General features: G+C 38.6%; 1 protein-coding gene across 1 annotated transcript in view; it reads right to left on the bottom strand.

The window, feature by feature from the left end:
• The window catches only part of DLG2 (discs large MAGUK scaffold protein 2), a 2,071,189-nt gene that overhangs the window by 1,024,411 nt on the left and 1,022,329 nt on the right, over positions 1-24,449 (bottom strand). The window contains exon 6 of the mRNA XM_059930672.1: positions 16,894-17,055. Within this exon, the coding sequence (XP_059786655.1) occupies positions 16,894-17,055 (162 nt within the window). The remainder of the gene's footprint in view (positions 1-16,893; positions 17,056-24,449) is intronic.

Here is a 24,449-nt window from a genome sequence, read left to right as displayed (position 1 = left end):
TTCCACCCAGAAATTCTTAACTTTGAGGCTGTGGTCCTTAGGGAGTACATAGATGGGCTTTAAGTGATCCATCCTTTAAGTAATCATCCTTGAAATGTTATCCAAAAATTTTGTGGTTATATATTATTGGGATTTTTTTAGTGAGAAAGGGACTCATAGTTTTTAGCAATTTCTCAAAGGGGCTCACGACTTCAAAACGGTTAAAAACACTGTTGTTCAACATCCTATCTCATACCTGAATCATCTCCACAATATTTTATTGAGGATTTTCTAGCCTCTGTTTGAATACCTTCAGTGACAGGAAGCTCACTATCTTATGAGGCAGCCCATTATATCTTTGGACAGCTCTACTGAAAAAAATTAACTCACATAGACTCTGTCTTCTCATTGTTTACGCTAGAGGTCACAGCATCGAGAGAGATTATATAGAATAGTTGCTTGTTATAAACAATTTGAAGCCAGGAATGACCATGTCCTCTAAGCTGAGTTTCCTCTCCAGTGACTACATCATTCATGCCTCTGATGTTTCCACTTGACATGGTTTTAATCCCCTCACCAGCCTATTTGCCCCTCTCTGGAAGCACTCCAATTTGCTGCCATTCTCCCCGAAATATGCTTCTCAGATTCTATTGCTCCACTCTGGAACAGTGCAGAATTACCACCTCTTTGTTCTTGATATAACAATTGCATTAGTGTAGCCAAAAACCACACTGACTTTTTTGAGAGCCCCATATATAGACAACTCTTTGAACTGACCTATGCTGAACCACTCAAGCTCCTTTTTCTTTATCATGTGTTGCTGATTTGTTCCCCATTGATCATTCTAAAAAAGTAGCAATGAGAAGAGAAGGGAAAGGAAAATAGAGACTAGAGAAGCAGGAAGGGAAGGTGGAGGTAGCCACAGGAATCTGGCAGGGAGTTAGGGTGGGGAGCTTTAAGTACATGTAATAAAATTCAAGCTGACCAATGACAGCATTCTTAGTCTCAGTAACTGCCCCAAATGTGTTTATTATTATCTTCGGTATACAAATGTAGAAACTAGGGTTCAGAGACGTTCAGTGATTTCCCAAATGGCATACTTCTGACACCAAGCCCACATGGCCCAGCAGTTCTGGTAAAGCACCTGCTAAAAGAAAAAAATAACATCACCACTGTGTAGACTGGTCTTTTATATATGGATTCTTTAAAATTTGTTTTTAAAGAGCTATTTCATCAGTGGTTACCCAAATATTAGAAGCCATATCAGAGGAAACTAATGGTGAGGCAGATGTTATTCTTATTGAATCAAACTGATACATGCAATTTCACTGGAGAGATTGAGGATGTGAGAGATTTTTGTCCATTTTCAACAACGTCAGTTTGGCCCTTTGAGAAAGCTGAAAATTGGCATCAACAAACAAAAAGTTAGTGATAACAATTTCCAGCAACATTTCCTGGAAATTGGAATAAGTAAACCTCTGTGACGTGCTATGTAGAACACACCTGCTTATCTACTTCTTTTGAGAAATAGAGGAATAAACTCTGGCGTGGGAATCTGGGACCCAGATTCCTGTCTCAGCTTTAGCATTAAGTGTGTGTCTGCCTGGGGAAAATCTCATAACCTATCTCTTAGTTTCTTTATGTGTAAAGTAATGGAGTTAGACTGTGATTTCACATGTTCCCACTCAGTTCTAAGCTCTATAGTTCTATGGTCTTACTATTGAACACTATGTCATCTGGCTCTTTAGGGAATTTATTGCCTAGGTCCATGCAGCACATTCTCTAAGTTATATCAGGGTATCATGTCGTCTAAGTAGGAGCTCCCTTTTCTGACTCATATAAATATGTTGAATGTCTAGTGGCAGCTCTGCTTTAATTGTTCATAATAGAGAAGTGAAGCCTGTTTTTGAAATTCTATATTTAAGTTTTTTTTTTTTTTAAATAAATTTATTTATTTTTGGCTGCGTTGGGTCTTCGTTGCTGTGCACGGGCTTTCTCTAGTTGCAGTGCGCGGGCTTCTCATTGCGGTGGCTTCTCTTGTTGCGGAGCATGGGCTCTAGGCGTGCGGGCTTCAGTAGTTGTGGCTCACGGGCTCTAGAGCGCAGGCTCAGTAGTTGTGGCGCATGGGCTCAGTTGCTCTGCGGCATGCGGGATCTTCCTGGACCAGGGCTCGAACCCGTGTCCCCTGCGTTGGCAGGCGGATTCTTAACCACTGCACCACCAGGGAAGCCCCAAGAAATTCTATATTTAAGTTTTATATTGCTTGTTTATAAGTAAAAGCTGGTTATATAAATGTCTTATTGTTCCCTGAGAAAATAAACCACCAATAAAACAACTTATTAAATTCCCTCACATATAACATGAAATGATAAAACCAGAACATCTCTAGAGCACCCGATCTGAGGTTCAATCACTAGAATTTCAAACTGAGTTCTGAAATGACTTCCACGTGTGCCCTGTGGTTTAATGGCCCATCAGGTCGGGGTGGGGTAGGCTGTCCTGCCTGGTGCTATGGGCAGAGGGACCCCAACACGAGCCTCTAGAGTGCACTTTAAATGCACTTACCTGTGACTCCAAATTGGCCACAAGCTCAAGCACACTCAGTGTTCTGGCATTACAGAAGGAACAAATCATCTGCCTTCAGAGTGATTTTGGTGAGTCAGTTGGCCTGGGAGTGCTGCTTTGGGGTTAAATTCACTCACTTGACGCTGGCAATTCCTCTGAGAGCTGGGGAAAATCAATTCAATTTTCTCTACCATATTTTCTCATAGAACGTTCTCTCAAATAAACCTCATGAGGCTTCTTTTGTCCATGCCTATAGAGGAATTTGAAAATTGCCTCCTGGAATGCCATTCGTACTTACTAAGTGAGGTTAAATAAACCCTCAGTTATATAGTTTCTGTTCACTAAACGATTTGTGCACATCTTGATTTCCTTAATATATTTAAGTGTTTCATAGAGAAAGGCTCTATCTCTTATTTCTTTTATTGTCTCCCATGGTGTTTAGTAAAGCCCTGGTAATACACATGGCAGTCATTCGATAAACACTGTGGCATCATGGAGTTCAAGACAGCAGTTCCCAATGTTAGCAACAAAGTCACCTGGAGAGGAAATAAAAATACAGAGCCCAGGATTGGTGAAGTGGGATGGGGCTGGGCTGATACACACCTAGTTTCAGAACTACTTGTGTAAGTGTCTCAGTTGGTAGTAATGGCGGCCACAACAGACACTGATGGAGAAAACAGCAGTGGTTAATACTATAAAGTGTTCAAGTTCAGGCTCCGCCATTTCTGACGATATGTTTTTAGGAAATTATTTAAGTTCTCTGGGCCTAAGGTTTTCTTCCCCACCTACCTTCCTTCTGTACTATGGGAAAGTTGGACCAGATCAGTGGCTTCCTGACTTTCTTGACCTTGATTACAAAAAGAAACATACTTTACATTGTGAGTAAAGTATACACCCACACTTAACTGAAGCAAAGGTTTCTACCTGTGATGTACTCTCATATTTTCTATTCTGTTCTTTCATTCTATTCTAAAATTATCAGGTAAATTGATTTCACATCTGCTAATGGGTCAGTTGCAGTTTGAAAACCCTGAACTTGGTGATTTCTACTGTCCTCTTCAGTTTTAAAACAGTTTGGTTCTCATTTGCTGGTGAATAATTCAGCAGTGTGACTAAGAGTGAGGGGTCTGATGTCAGGCTAGCTGAACTCATACCCCAGATCTATCAAGGACTCAATGTGTAACCGTAGAAAAGTTTTTCTAACTTCTTAGCACTCATTTTCCTTGTCCATAAAGTGGGAATAATAAGAAAACCTACCTTACAGGGTGGTTAAATGCAATAACCCAATGCATGCAAAGCATTTGGAATAGTGCCAGTATATATTAGGAATTCAATAAATACTACATTTTATATTTTATTATTTCTCCTAAAATAGACTCTAGACAGAAAACTTGGTGAGTGAATATAAATACAAAGAAAGAAAAATTCATGAAATTGAATTTTAGACCTTAGCCGCTCCCTCATAGTACTCCCCCGCCGGCCCCCACCAAAGGAACCTAGTAGTTTTGTTGAATAAATATAAATGAACAAATACAAACTATTGATATAACCAAAATCTCCTTGTTAAAGAAAACGCCAGGTAACATACACTTGATTTCAACAACAACAAAATTACACCATACAAAATCGTGCTAGAGTCATGCCTCTGAGTTTAAAGAAGTGGGATTTGATCTGTATTTAGAATTAGTGGAATATGATTATAAATACACTGCTAGACGTAAAACAAAAACTATTTCCATCTTCATGGGTTAATAATATTCTCTAGACTTAAATGGTTCATGTGTGAATTTAATAAGTGTGTTAAATATCTCTATTTTATTACCCAACACTTACTGGATAGCCACTTGTTACTATGAAGTCATGCTTTTTAATTTTTTAACTAATACATTTTTAAGTAATACAAAATTATATATTTAAATCAATGCTTCCCTCCAAGTAGCTACCTTGAGAGATTGTACACGTGTTCTAACATCCTCCAAAACCAGCCACAAAGCAGAGTACATTTCTTTACGCTTCAGCACAGTCTTGTTTGGATCACTCAAAACCTGGCTGTGTTCCCAACTTACTTGCTATACTTCATTGGAACGAGCCAAAGAGACATTCACTTTCATGTGAAAGACAACAGTTTTGGATAATCCAACTTTGCTTAGCTGAGATGGGGTATTCTATAGTGTAAAACCATTCTCTTAAGGACAGCAAGTGTGAAAATATAACAAGAGCCCATGTCTACTGAGAGTTCAAAGAGCTGACTAATTTTAAATTCAGATTTGCTCTTGCATACATATATATTTTCTACTTTATAAATAATTACTATTTACTGAGCACCTACTAGGTGCCTAATCCTATTCTAAAGACTTCCCATGTGTTATCTTAAGTAATTCTTACAATAACCCTGTGAGTTCCATGTTATTATTTATAGTAGGGGAAAGTCAATAGATTTGCTAAAGGGCACAGCTAGAAAGCAAAAAAGCCAGAATTTGAATATAAGTAGGTCCGATTCTAAAATCCATTTGCTTTCCCCTGTAAGCTATTGCTTTTCTGGATTAGCTGGGAAAGAGTTAAAAATTCTAAAGCCCAATCAATGTCAACACTTATTTATGAATGAATGTGTGAGATTTGAAATAATTTCTATATATCTTTGCTAATAAAAAAAGAATTGAAAACATGCTTGCTAAAAGGTTACGACTCCGATTTTTTTTAATGGGGGAACTACTGATGGGCAGCCTTTATGAGCTTTATGTATATTATTTCTAATTCTTATAGAAAGCCTTGGCAGTAATCCTAGTCTTGAGAAGAACTGTGTTGAGTCTTGAGTTAACTCTTTAGGAATATCTTAAATCTACAAATAATCACTAATGACAGTTAGGATTGTTCTAAACACTCTTCATTTTTTAAAAAACTTATTATGCCTTTAATATACATAACAATCTAATATTTCTTAGAGAAAATTCATTATTATTGTTGTTATATTTATTACATAGCTGAGAGAAATAGGAGATTTGGAAGTCATTCCGCTGACTTATCTTTCCAGAGCCATAGTGGGGACCCATTAACCCATGGTGGGCTAGTTCTAGAGAGCATTCTTGAATTGTGAGGTGCTGCGGTAGGTCCTATGCCCACCATTTGCTTCTTCCCTTTTTCCAACTTCTGGCTTAAATACCCAGGATTATTTGAGGTATGCTGTTGGTACCCTTTCCAATTAATGATAATTGAAGCAAGAATTGTTTCATTTGCTGAGAATTTTGACCAGGAGCTTTTGTGCCTGGATTCAGTACATGTCTGTCAAGGCCATATTTCACTCAACCATTTTCCTCTCACCAAGGTCTGGGGCTGGAACAAAATGCATTATTCACAAATATGCAAATCTCTGCCAAACCCTTCTTAGGTTTTTATTAACTAAGAGCTTCTCAATTTAGCCTCACAAATCTGTTTTTTTTTTTCTCCCCGCCAAGACCAGATGCTTCCTGAACCATCAGGTCAGCTGCTTCTACCATCTAGTGGTGAGAGACTGAAATGAACGAAGGTTACATTTTTGAAAATTACTTTTTTTCTAAGATAGCAAAATCAGCTTAGTTTTCTCATTAGTAATATTACTAAAGGCACTATGGCTAGAAAGGAAAAAGTTAATACATTTTTTTCAGTTGATGGTCAAGATCCCATGACTATTGGAGTCAAATATATCTCATAAGGTTTTTTCTTTCCTTCTTCCTTCCTTCCTTTTTCCCTCCCTCTCTCTCACCCTCTGCCTCTTTTTTCCTTCCTTTCTTTCCTTCTTTCTTCCTTTCTTTCCTTCCTCCCTCCCTCCCTCCTTCCTAAAATTTGTGATCAAGTAACAAGGCATGTAGGGACTTCCCTGGTGGCGCAGTGGTTGAGAATCCGCCTGCCAACGCAGGGAACACGGGTTCGATCCCTGGTCCGGGAAGATCCCACACGCCACGGAGCAACTAAGCCCGTGTGCCACAACTACTGAGCCTGTGCTCTAGGGCCCGTGAGCCACAACTACTGAGCCCGCGCACCACAGCTACTGAAGCCCGTGCGCTCTAGGGCCCGCATGCCGCAATTACTGACCCCACGTGCTGCAACTACTGAAGCCTGTGTGCCTAGAGCCCATGCTCTGCAACAAGAGAAGCCACCACAATGAGAAGCCCATGCACCACAATGAAGAGTAGCTCCCAGTCACTGCAACTAGAGAGAAAAGCCCGTGTGCAGCAACGAAGTCCCAATGCAGCCAAAAAAAATTAATTAATTAATTAAATTTTTTAAAAAGTCATCTAGTGTTTGGTCAACTCGATTCTAGGCACTATAGAGGTGCCACATTTTTTTGATGTATAAGATATGATCCTCTTTTACTAGAAATGTGTAACTCAGTTTAAAAAAGAGAAACATTAGACTACTAAGGGTTAAACATTGTGGTAAATTACTCACTGCTTCATGGTCTCCTCAGTGGTCCTCTCTGTCCATAAAACCCCTAACATGGTGGTATTGTTCCCTGTGTTTCAGTCCCCAGCAGCCTCCTCTTCCTTTCCTGAGCAATCCCAGCCATACTGCTTCAACTACACAGAAGATGCCTAAGTCTCCATTTCCGGATCAGATCTCTCTAAATTCCCAGATCTTTATTTCAAACTGCCTGTTAAACCCTTCTACCTGAGTGCAACATCAATATCTCAAACTCAGTTATTCAGATTTAACCTCAGAATCTTTTCACCCCATCCTTAAATCTATTCTTCCTCTAGCAGTCTTGATTACATTTCACGATACCTCCTCTACACAACTGGTCAAATAAAAAATGTGTGGATTAACCTCTATTTGTTTCTCTCCTCTATCTTCTATACGTAATGGGTCTCAAGTTCCTGATGATATCTTTTCCTTAATAATCTTTCTAGTTTATTTCGTCCTCCATCCCCAATGTCTCTGCTGTATCTCAGAGCTTGTCCACCTGTTGCATTTTGCCTGATGTCCTTGATTGTGATACACCCTTTTGTTGTTTTTCTTCCACTCTGCTATATGACATGACTAATGGTCTAATTTGCAAATCTGACCAGGTCTCTCCTCTTTTTAAATTGCATAGTCATTCCTCATTACCTACAAGGTGAAGTCCAATCTCCACATAAGGCCCTTCATTACGTTCCCATCTATCTCCCTTGCTTGATGGCATACTTTGGACCCACTTCTGTACCCCTTCTTAACCCTTATATTCCATCCCTCTGCCCTACTCAATTATAAATAAAAATAACCTGCTATTTCTAGAGTTCTTCCATACTGATAGACAACTGCTGGAGTCTGGGACAAACTTGACCTTTCTGCTTTATCTCCAACTTCCTTCAAGTCGAAATAAGTTCCCCTATAATGCTTTCTCTGACCATACCTATCCCTAGATCTCCAGCTCAGAGAAAATTAAACCATTTCTCTAGGTCTTGGGAGCATTTTCCTCTTCTTTGCTACTTTCTTTATTGCACATAACATGACATGTTATAATGTATACATCTCCAAGTTTGTGAATCTAACTATTGCTTGTAAGCAACTTGAAGGCATATTCCTCTTTGTATCTTCAGGGAATAACATAGAGCCCAGCATACAGGAGAAGGTCGAAGAGATTTTACTGTACAAATGAATGAACGCAAAAATAAATGAATCAATCAATACACATAAGAGGTTCTGTTCATATTAAACTTAACTGCATCTCAGAAATGCTAGATGATTTTCCTGAAGTTACCCAGCCAGAAAGTACAGTCTGGATTCAAACATTTATTTTTTTGGCTCCAAAGTCCATGATGTTTTACAATAACCACACTACTTTCTGCCTGAAAGTAATGAAAACCTGAACAGGGATAATAGCTGTGGATAAAGAGAGGAAGATGAGAACACTAAGACATTTGAAAACAAAGGAGAGATTAAAATGAAAAAAAATCCATAAATAAGTTTCTAGTTTAGAATATTAAAATAATACTAAGACATACTAATATCAAAACATCAATAGCAATAAGGATAGCTGCCATTTTTGTGTATTTCTTATGTGTCTAACACTGAGCTCTTTTTACAGAGCTCAAACTTCATAGAAACATATGAGTGAATGCCATTATTTTACAAATTAAAAAACTGAGGCTGAAGGAGGTTAAAAAAACTTAAGCAAGCTCACACAGCCAGTAGGTAGAGGACCAGGTATTCAATCTGACTGAGGCTGCTTCTAAGACCAGAATAAATTTTTATGTTAAACTTTTCTATTGGTTGTAATCGTCATCATATATGTGTCTGTTATAGTATTTTCGGAAGTGTATGTGTCCAAACAAAAAACAATTTTATTTGGGAAAAATGGTCTCATGACCAAACATGTTTGGAAAATACTGTGTATTAATCATATCCCCATCTTAGAGGTTTATATTTCATATTATCATATTAAAGACCGAGAAATCATTCAATAAGTTAATGGATTTAACCTCTCAAATGTTTTCAGCATTCATCCCTTTCTTTTCCTTATAATGCTGACAAAATCCCACCAGACGCACTTTGGGAAATCCTGGTTTAGTTTCACTGTAGACGTCAATGAGGGAGAAAGAAGAAAAATAAAACAAAACAAAAATAAGATGTGGTCCAGTTCACAGGAGCTTACACATTTATTAGGAGCAAGATAAATGGAATATCTAAAGGAAAGGACAATACCTAATTCCACAAAATTATTTCGATTAATAGAATAAGGTGCATATAAAAAAGCTAACTATGCAAACTCCATGTGTCATAGGACGTTATAACCAAGCGGAGTCGGTCAAGAGTTAATAGGAAAGACTTCACGAAGAAAGATTAATTGTACTGTTGGCTAAAACATACTTTCCTATAAGGCAGGCTCTGGCAACTCTGTTAAGAAAATAGTTGTGCAACAAAGTACACTTTATCTTTCCTGCCTGCAGTTCTGTATATTAGCTTCCTCATTTGTGAGCAATCACCCCCTATAATTTCCCCAAACTTGCACTGCCTCCAGATTCTCCATTGTTTTTCCATATATATTCAACAAATGCCCAGTTGTTCAAGGGTAAAAGAGTCTATCCTAACTTCTTATATTCTCACTTTCTGGTAAATCTTCCCAGAACTGTTTATTCTGGTCTCAATGAGAATTAGAAGATAGAAAATCATATTTATCTGATTAAAGCAATTCACACCAATCTATGAAAAAAACCCTTTAATCTTCCTTGTAAATAATCATTGCTGACTTTGACTGTAAGACATACCATTTTTTATGCACCCTAGGAGATGCTGCCAATTTTAATTGCAAAATGTCATTGATTTTAGGACACATCCAGATTTCAGATATGTAATACATGAGGAAATATCAGGTTTAAAATCGATGAAATTCTGTATCAATGATTAGGGGACAACAGATAGAGAAAAACAAGAAGTCTGTGCCTTAATTTCTTGCTTATTTTAATATCAATGTCACTAATCCCCCAGAAGGCAATTATTCATAACTGTTCATATTGCCATTTACGAATAATTAATTTAACAAAGTATGTGTTAAAGGACTGAGAATATAATAATGAGTAAAACCAACATACACCCTGACCTTGAGGGCGTTCGTATAATGATGATATACTGACAGTAAATTTATTAAAACAAAACTAATGGTAATGAATAAAAGTAGAATCAAAACAACTGGCTGGATTTCTGGTCTAACAAATATCATGTTAACGTGAAACAGAGCATAGAGAGTAGCTTTATTCATTTATCGATCAATGTTTGAATGTGTAACTTCTACGTTGCTCATTTCTGAAAATTATAAGATAGTTTATAAAATTAAACACACTTGGAATGAACATTTTAGAAGATGAATAACTAAATAAAAATGACAGAAATAGATCTTGCCAGGTCCTGGGAAGGAGAAACATGAGGGTTGTGGTGTGGACTTACCTGGGTTCTCTTCACCTAGTGTGAGGATTGTGTCTCAATGCAGAAAACGCTCCAATTGCTCAAAACAAAGTGTGTCTCTCTTGCTGAGAAACAAATTCTTACAATCTCAAGGGATTCTTCAAAAGGGAACTGGCTCCCAAATAACTACTTTTTGTCACGGGAGAGCAACATAATCCTTGGGAGTTTACTACTGGGTGAATTGAAATATTTTAAAGATAGAACCTATTTTCCTTCTATTTCCTCATCATGCTCCCATCTATCACCACTCTTCATGCTTCTCATTTAGGAAACTAAATTTCTTACACATTTGCTTACATTTTATATTTGCTTAACTTTTAAGAATAAGGTTATATGAAAACAATGACCTTCAAATTTTACACACCTGGAGCCAAGGAAGGAAAATTTGACGCTAAGATCTCTTTAAAAATAGTAAAACCATTTAGAGGAAGGTAATATAACACAGGAGTGATAAAGAATACAGATTTTGTATCCAGAAAGACCCGAGACACAAATATTGGCATTCCTATTCACTAGTTCTGTGGTTGAAGGGAACTATTTAATTTTAACATCAGGTATAATATCTCGTAGAGGTCAAATGAGATAAATAAAATAAATGATTTTGAAGTATTTGTCATGGTAGCAGGTTGATGATAATAACAAGATCAAAAGCGACATTTGGTTGTGCTTACTATGTGCCAGACACTTACTAAACAGTTTACATGTATTATTTCATTTAATTAGTATAAAAATCCTATGAGATAAATATTATTGGTACCTTCACTTTACAGATGAAGAACCTGAGATAGAGAGTTAACAGATACTCTGTAAACAGTACTCTGCTAGATGCTTGGGGTCTCACAGTACCTAAGATTCAGAAATTTGAAATCCTACTGCAGAGTGAAGATAAGTCATACATAATTAGAACTGAGGTTCCCTAGGAGACTGATGCGCATATTTATTTATTTATTTATTTTTAACATCTTTATTGGAGTATAATTGCTTTACAATGGTGTGTTAGTTTCTGCTTTACAACAAAGTGAATCAGCTATATATACATATATCCTCATATCTCCTCTATCTTGTGTCTCCCTCCCATCCTCCCCATCCCACCCCTCTAGGGGGTCACAGAGCACTGAGCTGATCTCCCTGTGCTATGTGGCTGCTTCCCACCAGCTATCTATTTTACATGTGGTAGTGTATATATGTCCATGCCACTCTCTCACTTCATCCCAGCTTACCCTTCCCCCTCCCTGTGTCCTTAAGTCCATTCTCTACGTCTGCGTCTTTATTCCTGTCCTGCCCGTAGGTTCTTCAGAACCCTTTTTTTTTTTTTTTAGATTCCATATGTATGTGTTAGCATACAGTATTTGTTTTTCTCTTTCTGACTTACTTCACTCTGTATGACAGTCTCTAGGTCCACCCACCTCACTACAAATAACTCAATTTTGTTTCTTTTTATGGCTGAGTAATATTCCATTGTATATATGTGCCACATCTTCTTTATCCATTCGTCTGTTGATGGACACTTAGGTTGCTTCCATGTCCTGGCTATTGTAAATAGAGCTGCAATGAACATTGTGGTACATGACTCTTTTTGAATTATGGTTTTCTCAGGGTATATGCCCAGTAGTGGGATGGTTGGGTCATATGGTAGTTCTATTTTTAGTTTTTTAAGAAACCTCTATACTGTCCTCCATAGTGGCTGTTTCAATTTACATTCCCACCAGCAGTGCAAGAGGGTTCCCTTTTCTCCACACCCTCTCCAGCATTTATTGTTTGTAGATTTTTTGATGATGACCATTCTGACTGGTGTGAGGTGATACCTCATTGTAGTTTTGATTTGCATTTCTCTAATGATTAGTGATGTTGAGCATCCTTTCATGTGTTTGTTGGCAATCTGTATATCTTCTTTGGAGAAATGTCTATTTAGGTCTTCTGCTCATTTTTGGATTGGGTTGTTTGTTTTTTTGATATTGAGCTGCATGAGCTACTTGTAAATTTTGGAGATAAATCCTTTGTCAGTTGCTTCCCTTGCAAAATACCTAGGAATAAACCTACCTAAGGAGACAAAAGACCTGTATGCAGAAAACTATAAGACACTGATGAAAGAAATTAAAGATGATACAAACAGATGGAGGGATATACCATGTTCTTGGATTGGAAGAATCAACATTGTGAAAATGACTATACTACCCAAAGCAATCTACAGATTCAGTGCATTCCCTATCAAACTATCAATAGCATTTTTCACAGAACTAGAACAAAAAATTTCACAATTTGTATGGAAACACAGAAGACCCTGAATAGCCAAAGCAACCTTTAGAAAGAAAAACACAGCTGGAGGAATCAGGCTCCTGGACTTCAGACTATACTACAAAGATACAGTAATCAAGACAGTATGGTACTGGCACAAACACAGAAATATAGATCAATGGAACAGGATGGAAAGCCCAGAGATAAACCCACACACATATGGTCACCTTATTTTTGAGAAAGGAAGCAAGAATATACAATGGAGTAAAGACAGTCTCTTCAATAAGTGGTGCTGAGAAAACTGGACAGCTACATAGAAAAGAATGAAATTAGAATACTCCCTAACACCATACACAAAAATAAACTCAAAATGGATTAAAGACCTAAATGTAAGGTCAAACACTATAAAACTCTTTGAGGAAAACATAGGCAGAACACTCTATGACATAAATCACAGCAAGATCCCTTTTGACCCACCTCCTAGAGCAATGGAAATAAAAACAAAAACAAAAATAAACAAATGGGACCTAATGAAACTTAAAAGCTTCTGCACAGCAAAGGAAACCATAAATAAAATGAAAAGACAACCCTCAGAATGGGAGAAAATATTTGCAAATGATGAGCATATTTAAAATCATGTTTTACTGCCCTTTGTTTCCCCACCACCTATTATGATACGCCTAGTAGATAGTCAATTAATACTTATTGAATTGATCTAAACTGAAAAGAAAATGTCCATACTTTATTATAGGCCAATTTCTTTTGTGGAAGATTCTAAGGTAGCATCTGAAGAGAAAGCATCCCCATCTGGAGGCAAGAAAAATAAACCGCTAAATTGCATTTCTCCTTCCAACCCCATACTTCACACTGGCCAAGGCACTCTAATGAAAACAAACTAAGCAAGCCCATCTATCAGCCAGGCAGCTGTTGTGCTCCAAAGGCAGATGAATCTTAGAACTGAGGTTTCAAGTGCTATGCGGTGATGGAAGAAATGACTGTCAAACCTGGAACAGTGAGATTACCCCGCTAATGGTTCAGAGCCCGCTGAATGCGACATCTAAACTGTTCTCCAGCAATCTCACGCTCTGTTCAGGCATGCCACATGTAAGTTCCTAATTAATACTAGAGAACCTCATTGTCTTCTAAGTAGGATTCAGGGAGTGCTATATGATTGTGTGTTTTGCCTCCTCACTCTTCCCCCTTTTAATGCTTGACCCAAGAGCACCAGACAGATCAAAGAAGCAACAACATTGAAAATATGCCAGGTCTAATGGAGTATTTGTACCCTCTTAGCATTTCTATGACTTTAATAGGCTTCCTTTATGAGAAAATAACACATTCAATTTTAATCATGGCAGGTTTGCCAAACACTTGAACTGTGATAATATAATAACCTCTTAACAACTTGATTAGGAAATGTGTCCTGTTGCTGTAAAAATACACGTGCTTGAGCCTGATAGTGCTGTCCTGGGCCAACTCGTCCTGTCTCATGAGAGCCTCATGTGCCCATCTTTGCAAATATATTCAGTAGCTTCAGGTTGGTAGCCTGAAATCAGCAATGCTGGGAGAGTTTACACCACAAAATTGGCAAACTCAACACATTGGGGTGTTTTCTTTTCTGGAAAAACTGTGCACATTTATCTCTATCATTGTTGCTGATAGAAGAAAGGTACACAGTCTCTTCATTAAGACAATCTAAGAGTGTATCTTGTTCAGCACAAACAACACCTCTAGAGGGTCATGAAGGAAAAGTCCTGGTCCCAAAATAGCTACCTCACAGGATGGGTGAAGAAGTCCTGGATGAGCTCACCTTTCCATTCTCTTCACAATACATTGGGGGGTCACACCACTGAGATGGTGATTCCAAAAAGGAAGGAAAGCCTATTCTAACCTTGATGTTTCATATCAGAGATTTATTATTCACAGGTGGCTACTTTTAAAGCAGATGTGGGAAACCTTCGATAAAAGACATCATTATGGTAAAAACATAAAAACCAAAAAATTTTTTAAAGAACATAGTAAGAAATAAGATAGAACGGAGCAACGGAAACAGAAAACCTAAGCTAAGGAAAAGCCACCGAAGTGGAAGACATTTAACTCTGAGATTCCTAGAATCAAGGGATAAAGGGGAGATAGGAAAGATTCCTTTATATCTGAGATATGATCTTCAGAAAAAGAAAAATTTCCTTCGACTCTAATAGACATTTTCCAAATGAGGCATGAAGTAGCATAACACATGGTATAATCACCAAACTGTAGATGTTCAGATAATTATATTATCAAGTATATGCTAAAAATTTAATATATAAAATGAAGATCTGATAGTGCTTTAATTATTTTGTTCCTATTTTTTACTGTTGCCAGGCTAGCTTTAGAGTAGTCTCCATTGTCCTTCTCAGCTTAAAGCCATTGGGAGCTATGCTTTAGAGCTGATTAAAAAAGGAAGTGGTAGGAAGCGGGGAAAGACAAGTTGGGAGGACAAAAAGGAAGGGAGGCTTCATGGAGGTTCTTACAGGGATTCTTTCATCCGGTTAGAAAGAAAAACATCTGAAGTGTAAATACTCTCTGTGCAGTCCAGTCTCCCAGCTCTGCCCTTTCTCAGCTCACACTGGTCAGCACAGATTAAGGATGAGCAATTGTTTGCAAAGATGAAAGGTCCTTAAAGCAGGAAGGTATTCATCTGACCACAGGATAGAATCATTATTCCTATAGTTAGACTGGAGCTTAGAGACAATTTTGTGTGCCCTCCTGCTGAAAAAGGAGTCCTTTCCACCATACCACCATACCAGGTCATCATGCAAGCCTGATTTCTAGGGACAGGGAATTCCTGCTTCGCAAAGTAGTACTTTTTGGGGGTAGTTCTAACTGTCAGAAGTTGTGGTCTTATAATGATCCCAAATATACATTCCTGTTAATCATGCACAGTGGTTCTGCTTCTGCCCTCCAATATGGATGGAGTTTCCTACATGACAGCCCTAAGTATAAGAAGGTAAATTCCTGTTCTCCAACCTTTAATCTACTCTTCTCCTGGCTAAAAATACCTATTTCCATCCATCAGTCAATGATTTCCAAAGAGACTCTGGGAAGAATTGAACAATTGATTCCAGAGGCAAAATATATACATATTTTTACATATTATAAAATATTTATTGGAATTTGACAATTAGCCTAATATTCTAACTAATTTGTGGTAACTAGCAATAGTTTATTTGATAATGCAGTTTTAGGATGCCAGGGTATTAAAATATACCAACTTTTGGAACTATATTAAACATAATTTAGCCTTTCTTTGATGTTCTGGAAGGTATAATAAGATCCCAGAAGGCATCAGGGCAACCTTCATGGCTACATTTTTTATTGCAACACAGCTATATGAAAGTGCTAGTGAAGTGAATGTTGTAGCTAACAAAATAAAAGAAAAAAATTTTAGCAATATCAAGGGGTTATTTGGTAGTTTTTTGTTTTTTTTTGTTTTACATTTCAATTGTCTTCTATTACATCACTGACTCTAGTTCCATGTTTCCTTTTTTGACTTTAATCAACATTTATAAGCTTTTATCCAAGACACAAAATCCATAGCATCAGCAAAGCAAAAGACAGAGTAAACTGCGACCAAGGAACACAGAAAATCCTTACTCTCATTTCATTGTCCCTCTTGTCAAAATAGCGTTTATCAAGAAATTGTTTTAAATTAAAGAAAAAAAGTAGAAAACGTTGGAAAAGCATGACACCACATAGAAAGAAATATAAAATAGAGCTGTTGATGAACCAACTCACGCATTTTCCTTTTTAGTCTACGTGGTAAGGCAATTACTAGGTGTCATCATGTTATATTTACTTCCTTTGTTTTATCTGGAGCCAAGAATAGAGATGGAGAGATAGATCCGAACAAAACTTGATGTCCTCCTGGACTTTGTAAATACATGGTCAGCTTATTTTCCCTTTTAGTTTTTCACTGTTTGCTCTTTCCTTAGCCCATTCTCAACAACTAAAAGGATCTGCCAGACATTTCAACAAATAACTGTAAGAAGAACTTCCCTGTGTCAGGAATTCCCAGTAAGCCTCCAAACCACAGAAAGACCCTTTGGCAACCATGTCTCACTGTAGTGTTTTCAAAGAGCCTCACTTAAGGCCAGCAAACATCTCCCTTAGCAATGCAAACCAGTCACTGCCGCCCGCTCTAAGAGCAAAAGAACTGACCTTCAGAGGAGAGATGTGAGACTGCAAGACGTATCCATGGACATTTTCTATTTGAGACAGGTTCTTTTCCGATACATGCACAAGTTCAGGGCCTCTCACTTCGTGGGTCAGTCGAGGTAAGGAATGATCATGTGGCGCGTCCTCATCTTGATAGCGATACTTCTGGGAAAAAAGACAAGAAAGAGAAAAGCATTAGCGTTTGCAAAGGGTTCAGTTCTGCACTTCACATTCTCATTTCATTTACAGGACACAGTGTGTACCTATTGCTGACATCACCAAACAGGCTCTGCTGCAGTCTCTTTTGGTGGTCACCATTAACCAGTTCAAGTGGAAGCAATACTGAACCAATCATCAATACCAACCAATGCTTGTTTTTGCCTGATAATGCACTACCTCTGTTTATAAAATACAGAAGGGTGATAACAAATACGACGGAGACTATTTACCTAAGTAGGTGAGGAGGTAACCCTCCAAATGACCAGAGTAGCTAAATATGTGCTAAAAATTCTAGGTCAAGGACGGAAAAGAAAAAGTACTGAGCAAGAAGACAGAATTCTGATACAATCATTCAGGAAGCCTAATTTTGATTCAGATTATGTCCAAGCCTTAAGTTCTCCAGGAAACAAGGGAAAATTTTTGCCACCTGAATTTTTTGTATTGGTCTCAAAGGAAGAAAATCTTTTCTTCCTTTCATATCCAAGGAAGAGGAGTGTTGATTTGGGTTAGTTGGACTCCAGTACAAAAGATCACAATTTCCGAAGATGGAGTTTTCTTTTAAAGAACTTAAAAATCAAGGCAAAGGGTCTGCCTATATTATTTTGATACGATTCCCTGAGGGGAAAGAGATAATAGTTCCTTCTCTCTTGGTCCCTTTTCCTCTTTGTCACCTTCCTTCTATATGCCTATAATAGTAAGAGCATCCTCTGGCAAAGGCCGTGCTTTGAGTCTTCCAAGCAGACCTAAGGAAGCTGGCAGAGAAGGAAAAGGGTCAAGACAAGGCATGGTCTGTGGGAGAGTAGACATGGCCATGGGTCAACCTCTATCTTCAGCCTTGGCCTGGGTTTCCCTCTTTTCTGTCTCTCTTTGCTTCTTACCCCTTTTCCTTCAGACCTGTCCCATTAGAGTCTCATTATTTCAAGGCTACTGGTCTACCTGGGAAAGAAAAAAGGGAACACTCTATATCCTACCCCCAACCCAGTTAATAAAATGTTAGTTTGCCTTGCTTTGTCTTTGTTCCCTTTGAATGGCACAGGGATATTAGGGGCAACCGTCCAAACATTGTCGTAACACTATCTCGGGCTTACCTGTGATGTCTAACCTCATCCCACTACCCATTTATTATCATCACCAACAGTTATTTTTATCACATCAGGTTACTAACAACACATCTTCTTAACAAAATCATGCCGATGTTTCTTTCATTTTTAGGTGAAAAATATGACTTCTTGGACATCGGTTCTCTGTCTGACTCATAAACTGACAGTAACAAGAAGAACCACCCAGGGTTGGCAATTCAATCTGATGTCCATTCTTACTCAGAAGTTGATTATCATTACTTGTATTTTCCAGGGAGGCTTTCTACAATGTTCCAAGCTTAATATTAGTTTCAAAACAAAAATTTCAGCTAACAATATCTTGACTGAAGTTTGCAAAGACGCTCATCTATTTCTTTCACTGCAGTTCTTCTTATCTATGATGCTCCATTTTACTTATGAGAAAACTCACATTTAGAGAGGTTAAGAGACTTGTCCAGGGTCCCTTAACTAGTGGTCCTTAGAGCTGGGACCCTGTCCAGATAATTTGAATCTGAATCCTCTTTCTACTCTCATCATCCCCTCCTCTACTCACATAAGGAGATGAAGCCCAAGCCTGATAACAGAATCAGCAGCTTGGTAAAAAACACTTCATGGAGAACACACAACAACCTTCATGGAGGTTAGAACATTTCTGTGAATTACAAAATACCATACTTTCATTTTCCTAACTCTATGAATAATTTGGGCAGGTAATCTGCCTCAGAAACATGGATCCAGTTTAACATTCATTCTTGATCCGTTATGTATTGTTCATTGGAAGTGGAATAATGTCATACATATGCCCATTTTAGTGTCTCTGGCTTTCAGCCCATCTGCCCTCCACATCTCCTCCCCCTCTTCAATTTTCTCTCGGGGAGGCACTATCATCTATGCAATCACCCGAGCCAGAAAAGTAGGAGTCAGTGAGACTCCATCCTCTCTTTCACCACCCCCTACCATCTGTCAATTTACTAAATCACTGAGTCTGCCTAATTTATATCTTAAATAGTTCTTGAGTCTACCCTATCCTCATCCCCCACCACCTCCACTAACCACTGCCCACGTTCAGGTTTTCAGCTCTCAGCTGGACCACAGCAACAGCCTCTGGACTGGTTAGGCTGCTGCTGAGATTGCCCCTTTCCCATCCATCCTGTACAATATGCCAGGGAGCTGGCTTTCTGGATCTCAAACTGACAGAGTCCTTCTCTTCAAAACCCTTCAGTGGCTCCCACTGCCCACCTGACAAAGCTTAAGCTTCCTTATCCTGCGATAAGCCACCTCCCAACACCACTACATGAGCTGAGTCCCCACTACTTCCAAACTCTTTTATCTCACCACTCTTACCTCAGGGTTATGGAATAAATATAAACAAATCATTATTTCCAGTTTTTTAAAGATTTTTTAAAAATGTTAAATATGCATAACATAAAGTTTACCATCTGAACCATTTTTAAGTGTACAGTTCAGTAATATTAAGTATATTCACATTGATGTGTAACCAATCTTCAGAATCTTTTCATCTGGCAAAACTGAAACTCTATATACCCATTAAACAACTGCCCATTTTTCCCTCCTCCAGCCCCTGGCAACCACCATTCTACTTTCTATTTCTATGAATTTGACTATTCTAGATACCTTATATCACTGGAATCATACAGTATTTGCTCCTCATGACTGGCTTGTTTCATAATGCCTTCAAGGTTCCTCCATATTGTAACATGTGACAGGATTTCCTTCTTTTTAAGGCTGAATAATATCCCATTTTATATATATACCACATTTTGCTTATTCATTCATCTGTAGATGGGCAGTTGATTGCTTCTACCTCTTGGCTATTGTGCATAATGCTGCTATGAACATGCATGTACAAAAATGTCTTTGGAACTATGCTTTCAATTCTTTTGGATAGACACCCAGAAGTGGAATTGCTAGATCATATGGTAATTCCATTTTTAGTTTTTTGAGGAATTTTTTTAAGCTTTTTAAAATTTAACATATGTAAAGCCATATTCATGTCACTCATAACAGTCAGAAAATGCTTGTGTTCTAAAACATAAAGATCCAAGGGCACCAAAAGTAAAATTTTGCAAAGTTAAAATGACTACGGAAGCTCCTCAAAGATTCCTGCAGTAGGATTCAGCTGGTTTAGAGAAAGATTTCATTCATTAAAAATAGACATCTCACTGAATTGTTTGTAGAAATAACTGTCAGGACACAGATAATAAACTTACACGGTATCACAAAGAACTTACATAAATTACTTATTTTCATAAAATTATAACCCATTTTGAAGACTGATAGAGGCTTAAGTTAGACTGTAAAATCAACCTTGATGCTCAATTAATGCTTTATTCGTAAAAATTGTTCATTTTAACATACATTGGTCCTCTGGCCTCAACTTTGACATTACCTTTTCTGGGAAGCTTTCGTGAACCGCAAATCTGAGGTTTTGTGGGTGTTGCCATAGCTCCCTATACTCTCCAAATCACAACATTTATCATGCTATATGACTGTGTATATTTTGAGTTTTTACAGTGAACTGTAAGGTTTTGTGAGAACTGGGGCCATTTGGTCTTGTTTATCCTTGTACCTTCAGTCCTTAGCCAAGTGCCTGGCACATATGCTCAGTAACTATTCATTGAATAAAGTTATGAGTGACAGTTGAACAAATAGATGAAATGGGTATAACTTGCTCAAGCTACAAAGTTATTTTGGCTGCTGGATGCAATCTCTTTCATTGTGCGTAACATTATGAACTCAGGTTTAAGCAAAAGAAGACAACCGCATCATTGACTCGACACAATCTTAAAGGACATCAGATTCTTAAGTATTATATATCTCTCACCACATCTTTCTTTTCAGTAATATATGCTAAGAATACAAACTGAATAGGAACCAGTTCTTGACCTTAAGAAGACCATAAATTATTAAGTGAGTATACATGTGGGCAGGTAAGTCACAATGCATAGTGGTAATGACTGTAAGTATAAACTGAGTTTTGTGGGAGCAGAAATGGGTCATCACCAACTCTGTCTGAGGCTTTCCAGTTTGCAATAGGATCTAGAAAGATAACAGAAAGAGGTAAGGGAAATTCTAAGCAAAGACAACAATATATGCAGAGGAGATAAGTAATAAGAGGGGAAGATGTTCTGAGGGAATAGGGAGATCTTGAAGTAGATTGTAGCAGATGCTATTGCCCCCGCCCAAATCCATGGAAATCCCGTCTATGCATTTAAGGCCCGCATCTGCATACTTCACAGTAAGATTGTCCTTGCGTGATTGAAGCCTCCTCACTTAGATGTGTCTGGGAGTTATACTAGGAACCCCAAATCCCACACCTCAAACTGAAACAAACTGCCCTGCAAATTACCCTCCAAAGCACCTGATAGCATCAGTCTGAAACTAGACTGCCCCTGGACCTACATTCTTGCAGAACTCCTCCTTGGTGCTTTCCTTACTCCTTTAAGGGCCTTTCTTGGGAACTGCCTTCCGGAAATCATATGTACACTACTACCCATTTTAGGTCTGCTTCTGGTGAACTGATGTTTAAGAATGGGATGCGAGGTGGAGTATGGCAGGAGACAAGGCTGAAAGGCAGACTGCTATCTATTGTAGGCAACAGGGACCATCCAAGAGACCTAAAGAGTACTCTTCCTGGTACCAGCCAGGTATACCTCCTCCTTTAGTTTTGCAGTTTTCTCCAAAAGATGACTAAGCAGAAGATGACAAGAACCAGTGAGAAGTACCATATTTAACTGAAACATGAGCCTCCAGAGGAATCACCCTGATATGGTTTAGTAAAATCTCTCTCCTTGGATTCAATTTCAACTGGACCAAAAATGATTTTTTTGGTAATACTAAGACTACTATTAATATTAACACTGTTAACAGAAATACTAATCCTAACACTAATAGTAATATTAAAACCAATAATAGCAGTTAATGTGCCAGGAACTACACTAAATGCTTTAGACACATCATCACACCTGTGAGATAGGTGTTCTCATTCTCCTCACCTGAGGCTTGGTTAGTTAGGCAGTTTTTTCCAAGCTTACATACCTGGTGAGTGGCAAACCAGGATTCAAACACAAGTTTGACTCTAGAGCTAGAGCACTTAAATATTCTTCTAAACTAACTAGGACTCAAAGATCTTAAGAGACTAACTTTATCTTCAGGAAACATAATTCTTAGGAAATCTTCAAGAGTCATCTAACAAGGGAGATTAAACAACTCCACAGAGGTCATACCCTGATTTAAGAATCAGCTCTAATTTTCTGGGCAATTCTGAGTCCTCTCTCATTTCCAGGGCTTGTCTCTTAGGTACTGATGCCATACTGGGCACCTTTGAGGGTTTCTGCGTTGCCTGTAAAATGAGGGCCATTGAGCAAGGCCTCTGTTTTGAAACCTGTGTCTTCTTCTTTTCCTCTCCTCAGCTTGGTCCTTTGGAGGGGAATCTGGAGCAACAGAACTTTTGTAAACAGATTATATCTTCTCTCCCAGCTCTAACAGGAGTGAGGCAGAAGTGCTCAGGACAGGGAAGACTGATTATTATTCACGTCCCCTGTCATAGATCATTTTGTCCCTGACTTCTGGAATCCTATCCCTTTCCCCCTTCTGAAGTTTAGCCTCTACCACTGGGCTCCTTCATCAGGCAAACTTTGTCAGGTCCTTGATAATCAGATTGGGTGTCATCACCTCTTGGAAGCATTCTCTGACTGCTAAGGTTAAAAGGATGTCCTTTCTTTATGCTCCCAGAGTGTTCTGCATGGATTCCTGTTATTGAATAGCAACAACTCTATACCACAATGATCTGTGTGCCCACCTCTCCTACTAGCCCATGAGAGCCTCTGAGCAGAGATGGAGTCATATTCATTTCAATCTCCAGTGCCCCATAGTAAGATACATAGTAAGAGACCAACGAATGTGACTTTAACTGAACTAAACTTAAATCATTTGAGCAATAAATTTGACCAAAAAGCCCTCCCAGCTGAACCTGCAAGTAATCATACTGGCACTCCCTTTCTACCACAGGACCTCCATGTGGATGGCCAAAGGCTGGGAAATTCAACCAGATTCTGCCCACCACATTCTGTTGATGCCTGTGTGAATCGGAACCGTCCTAAGTTACCCAGGATTCAAACGCAGGCGCCTACATGCATCTGATCCATCACTGGATATTCTGCACAGTTTGGAAGATGGTGCTGCACCATGGGCACAGTGTATACCAGCTGAGGGAGAAGTCACAAATCTTTCAAGGCCTCATAAATAAAAACCTGAATCTATCTCTGTTTCTGCATAAAAAGTGCTCTGCTTCCCCCTTGCAGCAGGAGTTGGCACTGCTCTGATAAGACAGAGAAACAAATCAAACTCTGAGAACCGGAATATGTTTGGTGCTCTTGAAAGGTAAGTAATATTATAATGCCTAACAGTTAGTGAATGTTGCCCACTTTTCTAAGAGTGTTACAGAAAGTATCCCATTTAAGACTTACAGCAACACTATACAGCAGGTACAAAATTAAGGAAGGATTACAGTTTCTTCCACAAAGGCTGACATTCAGGAAATGCTCAACACCTCTTAGTTCCTCGGCTTCTGTTACTATAGCAACAAATAGCATTTTCTGCATCAAGTCTTATCTCCCCCTCTGGAGTCTAAGTTCTGTGAGGCCAGGAGCCTCTGCCATCTCTCTTTGTCTCCCGCAGAGTGTCAGGCCAGAAGAATGGCCACAGAGAGTGTGTCCAATGGAGCCGGCTGACAACGCTGCCGCTGGAAGGAAGTCTCTCAGTTTTAAAAATGTGCTTTGGCAGAAGAGAAGCACAGATTTTAGGAGAAGCATGAAGTCGCTTAGAAAGTTGAAAATAAATAACAGACTTGCAAAGAGTGATGATCCCTAAGAAAGAAGTGAATGCAGCTCAGAAAACAGGAAAAACCCAGAGGCCGGAAAGCAGTCTTGAAAAATGAATTACATGGAAATGAAGGGTTTTCATTTCCTCTCAAGACTGTATAAGTTTAATTTGCAAAACAGGGTCTTCTCATCCAGGCCCTGCCAGCCACCATCCTATTTTGAGGAAAATATTTTGTTTAAATACTTTGCTATTTCTTTACCGGAATTTTATTTACCAGAGACTCGGGCAGTATGTAGCTAGCCAGCTCTCTTTTCCAGCTGCTTCCCTTTTGCATGATGTCTTAGCCTATCTGTGACCTGTGACCCACCTCCACCGCCACACCTACGGCATCCTCTCTCTAACCCACTGCCTCCCCTT

This window comes from Balaenoptera ricei, chromosome 8, assembly GCF_028023285.1.
Source record: "Balaenoptera ricei isolate mBalRic1 chromosome 8, mBalRic1.hap2, whole genome shotgun sequence".
Lineage (NCBI taxonomy): Eukaryota > Metazoa > Chordata > Mammalia > Artiodactyla > Balaenopteridae > Balaenoptera > Balaenoptera ricei.
Note: the sequence above shows the minus strand (reverse complement) of the source record. Positions and strands in the feature narration are given on the sequence as shown.